The following is a 5,000-nucleotide window of genomic DNA, read 5'->3' on the forward strand; positions in this document are numbered from 1 at the left end:
CAATTATATATTGTGCATTGTCCCTGTCAAATAAAATAAAATAAATATAATAATATATTATATCATTAAATCACGGCCTTATGCTGTTTAATACAGGACTTCCCAATCTGAAATAATAGCAAAGCAAACATAACCAAGTTATATAACACTATTTAAATAGAATGATATCTTCTGTGGCTGATATCTACAGTCTGATAGCATATTTTCCACTTGGAAAGTATCAAGAAAACACATTGATAGACATGACCTTGGTGAAGACATTAAAACCTACTGTGTCAATGCATGCATTCGTTATGTTTCACAGTCATTTTTTTTGCCACATGTGTAGTCTAAAATAAAATAAAATGTAACATTACATTTTATTTCACTATTTTAATACATATGAATAAAAAAGTCAGAATACTTGAAACAAATCCCATTGTGTTCTCCTTTAAAATGTCCATGTTAAAATACATACATTTTCAATAGCAATCTTTACATATTATGCATAATAACTTAATAACAATGTTATCGTGAAATGCCGTTATCGTCAATATGTCTCAAGGAGTTTTCCTTATGATTACGATCACACAAAACAACGAGTGTGTTGTTCGAGGAACAACACACGGGGGGTCACCCTGCCTCGGCCGATACCAGTCGATAGAGGCAGGTCTGATAAGATCCCCCCTATAAAGCCTGGCCGGGCAGCCCTCTGCACTCCATCCACCAGGACCAGCCGCCGAACCATGAAGTTCCTCATCGTTGTTCTGCTTGGCGCTGTGCTCGTCGAGGGGCTCGTCAGGTAAACGGAGATCGAGACGTCGACCCGCACGGCTCTCACTCTACCTCTTTCATGTTCGCCGCTATGATGACCACGTCTACTTATTTTGACCTCGCATGGTAACGGGGATTCACGGCTGGGTTTGTGTGTGTGTGTGTGTGTGTTTTACGTGTGCATGTTAGGGTCCCGCTGACGAAGCACAAGTCGATGCGTGAGGCGCTCAGGGAGAAGGGCGTCGAGATGCCCTACCAGGACCCCGCCACGAAGTACATGGCCGACGAGTTCGCCGGCTCCAACAGCATGTACATCAACAACTACGCAGACGTAGGAACGGCCTCCTCTAAGACCACTGCCCCCGCCGACACCCATCCCCTTTCATCCCTTCTTCAGTTTATGCGTTAGCTTTTCATGTACAATGCTCCTATCAGTGAGCTCCATTTGACCCAGCAGCTAATACACATTAAGCGGGTAAACAGAAGAATGCAAACAGTAGCCAATCCATGCAACCCGCCGCGCTGTTTGTTCCTGCAGAGCACCTACTACGGAGCCGTCAGCATCGGCACGCCGCCCCAGACCTTCCAGGTCCTGTTTGACACCGGCTCCTCCAACCTGTGGGTGGATTCCGCCCTGTGCAACACCCAGGCCTGCAGTGAGTAACCCAGCAACCGCGAGGGCAGGGCCGGTTGGCCCCAGGCCGCGGGGCGACCGATGGGTGTAACGGGTGGCTCAGTGGTGGACATGGCCCTCCGTGTAGGAGGGGAAGACCTGGGGAGCCTTTAGAAGCACTTTGAATGACACAAGTGGCTTGAACTGCGCTGCATGAATACAGCGGATAATTACGGTGGATTTGCCGCTGAATAACCCACGCCACTTAAGAGAGAACCAGCGGTGGAGCTAGGCAGCCCAGGGGCCGGGCTGGAGCGAAGGAGTGAATTCAATTCTCTGTGAATCTTCTCAGAATTTGAAAGGAACAGAAAGCATTGATGTGATTGTTTGTAGCGTGAACTGGAGATCTTTCTTTAGTGTGTGTCTTGTGTGTGACTGGTATAGAAGTGGAGCGATGAGACAAAATGATACCTTTTTTGGGTATAAAATAGTATAACGATAGAATCCTTGAATGTGCTTATAGTTGAGCCGATTGCATACATCTACACAGGATTAAAATACTAGCACACACAATGCCTGGTGGGTCTCGAGCAAACCACTGGCTAAGAGGACGACAAACAAACCGAAAATAGAGTGTAAAAAACGGCATGGCAATGGTGGAAAATCTAACTGAATCTGTCTTCTTTTCCAGGCGTGCACACAAAGTTCTACCCCCAGCAGTCCTCCACATACTCACACAACGGGCAGACTGTCTACATCCCCTATGGAGCCGGAAGCCTTTATGGCGTCTTTGGCTATGACACTGTGTCTGTGAGTGTTGACAGCAAACACCGTCATAGCAACTCAAATGCATATCCATATATGTTCCATTATTAGCTTACTATCGACTTCACGAGTGCATATATCTGTTGTTTATTTTGAATATAAAATATTTACACACCCACAATACATTATTTTGAAGTACTCATGGCAATGAAATGCGGGGGGGAAGAAAACGATTTAAAAAATGATCTTTAAGTAAATCTGCAGGCTGCAGGTTAGACTGCAGGATCCCTCGATGCACACCAGCGCACTCCTCGGTGTGCCCTGGCTTACCTCTACCGGGGGGGGCTCATTGTGACCCGCAGGTCGCAGGCATCGTGGTCCCCCACCAGGAGATCGGACTGAGCACCAGCGAGCCGACACAGCCCTTCGCTTCCGCCAAGTTTGACGGTATCCTCGGCCTGGCCTACCCACGCATCTCCTCCGGCGGAGAGACCCCCGTCTTCGACAACATGATGTCCGATAACCTGCTGCAGTCCAACATCTTCGCCTTCTACCTTTCCAGGTATCACACAGCCACTGCAAACTGTCAGGTGCAACATGTCGTGGCCCGAGCCTGAACAGATCCTAGCCCTTACATAGGCTAAATATGAACATGTTGAGCTATTGATACGTAAACATAACAAACTCATTTCTAAATTAAGCATTTTCCCTTAGCGTCTTCTTTTGTTTGTATTTGAGAAGGTTCGGGAAGCTAAGCTAATGCTAGCCCTGTTGTCTCGCTAGGGGGGGTGCTCAGGGCAGTGAGCTGACTCTCGGAGATGTGGACAACAACAGGTACCAGGGCTCCATCTACTGGACCCCAGTCACCTCAGAGAGCTACTGGCAGATTGGTATCCAAGGGTAAGTGCCCTTAAAGGCAAGAGATTCCTACAAGTCTGTATAAAATAACTAAAATAGGAGATGTGCAAATGAGAACCTCACATGAAGATTTTGGGAACACGTCAACTCTGAATAGTATTATTTCAGATTGTGGCTATAGGACAATAGTTATCTGGAATATCTGGAAAAAACAAAAACAATTGACTCAAATAGGACGGTATTGGCTTTTGACTAGTATATTATTGATCCACTTCTTTGCAGGGCCTTACCAGTAAGCCCCTATAGGCAGAACAATGTACGCCACAGCTTTGTGATTTTCAAAGACAAGCCTGGATTGGGGCATTGGTTGTTGTTCCCCGGTAGGTTCCAGATCAACGGCCGCAGCACTGGCGTGTGCTCCCAGGGATGCCAGGCCATCGTGGACACTGGCACGTCCACTCTGACCGCCCCAGGCCACTACATCGGAGAGATCATGCAAAGTATTGGAGCCCAGCGGAGCCAGTATGGCCAGGTGAGTCTTCCATACCTGCACACACACACACACACACACACACACACACACACACACACACACACACACACACACACACACACACACACACACACACACACACACACACACACACACACACACACACACACACACACACACACACACACACACACACACAGTGACGCAGGCAAACACACACCAACACACCAACAAACACACACACACACACACACACACACACACACACACACACACACACACACACACACACACACACACACACACACACACACACACACACACACACACACACACACACACACACACACACACACACACACACACACAGACCCTAGATCGACAATATCCGTGCTCGACGGCTCTTCTTGTGTATGGTCTCCAGTACATGGTGGCCTGCAGCTCGGTGAACAACCTGCCCACCCTCTCCTTCGTGATCAGTGGAGTGGCGCTGCCCCTGCCCCCCTCTGCTTACATCGCCCAGGTACCGGGCGCCGTCTCCGTAATCGCCAAACATTGAAATCCAACGGCGGCGTCTCCTTGCGGAGTCGTTCAGTCGCCCTGGTGTGTGTCTCACTCACGTGACGCTGGTCCGCCCCTCCACAGCACTACCAGAACGGGTACCAGTACTGCAGCGTGAACATCGGGCCCACCTACCTGCCCTCCCAGAGCGGACAGCCCCTGTGGATCTTTGGGGACGTCTTCCTGAGGGAGTACTACTCCGTCTACGACCGCACCAACAACCGCGTGGGCTTCGCCACCGCCGCCTGAGCCGCTCGGTGGTGACTCACTCGCTCGCTGGCCCCCAGAACCACCATCCACACGTCAAACACATCTCTAGCACAAACAACGTTGGTGCCCGCTGCACAGTTCTAGGGAGGCGTCCTGGACGTTCCTGAGCGGGAGAGCCATCGATTGTCTGTCTTGATGATGTGTGTGAATAATGTCTGATTCAAAGTTCCACTTTTGAGTTGTTACGGGGTTTGATTCCAACACAGAGAAGCAGAGTGTAGGATTTCTTCTGAACACACAATTTGAGAAGTTGATTTTTCTGAAATTCCATCATGTGTGTGATTTGACGAATAAAAATGTTCCATCATTAATTGAATTGTCTGTGATAATTACCTTAAAGCTATCGTAGTGTGCACGGCTGCTTGAAATGTGTCTGCAGGTATCCAGTCATTTGAAACGCAGAGCAGTTGCTTTATTCCTTAACTGTCCTGAAATAAATGGTCCCTTTCCATTATCAACAACATATTTGTCCAAACTAGGTCCTCACTAACCCTTATGTAGCAGTGTATGTGTGTGTGTGTGTGTGTGTGTGTGTGTGTGTGTGTGTGTGTGTGTGTGTGTGTGTGTGTGTGTGTGTGTGTGTGTGTGCGAGTGCATGCTTGTGTGTGTGCGTGGATGTTTGAGTGTATGTGTTTGGGTGTTGTTGCAAGTTTAGACCATTAAAAAACACCACTGCAGCAGTCCCCT

General features: G+C 48.3%; 2 protein-coding genes across 2 annotated transcripts in view; one reads left to right on the forward strand and one right to left on the reverse strand.

Moving 5' to 3' along the window:
* The window catches only part of mapk8ip2 (mitogen-activated protein kinase 8 interacting protein 2), a 26,679-nt gene that overhangs the window by 18,280 nt on the left and 3,399 nt on the right, over positions 1–5,000 (reverse strand). The window lies entirely within an intron of this gene.
* Positions 677–4,624, forward strand: LOC130389498 (gastricsin-like). The gene is made up of 9 exons (XM_056599310.1): positions 677–781; positions 943–1,084; positions 1,292–1,409; positions 2,058–2,176; positions 2,494–2,693; positions 2,915–3,031; positions 3,374–3,521; positions 3,907–4,005; positions 4,128–4,624. Exons 1-9 carry the CDS (start codon positions 726–728, stop codon positions 4,290–4,292), a joined length of 1,164 nt encoding a protein of 387 aa, XP_056455285.1. The 5' UTR covers positions 677–725; the 3' UTR covers positions 4,293–4,624.

The sequence above is a fragment of the Gadus chalcogrammus genome, chromosome 9, assembly GCF_026213295.1.
Source record: "Gadus chalcogrammus isolate NIFS_2021 chromosome 9, NIFS_Gcha_1.0, whole genome shotgun sequence".
Classification (NCBI taxonomy): Eukaryota; Metazoa; Chordata; class Actinopteri; order Gadiformes; family Gadidae; genus Gadus; species Gadus chalcogrammus.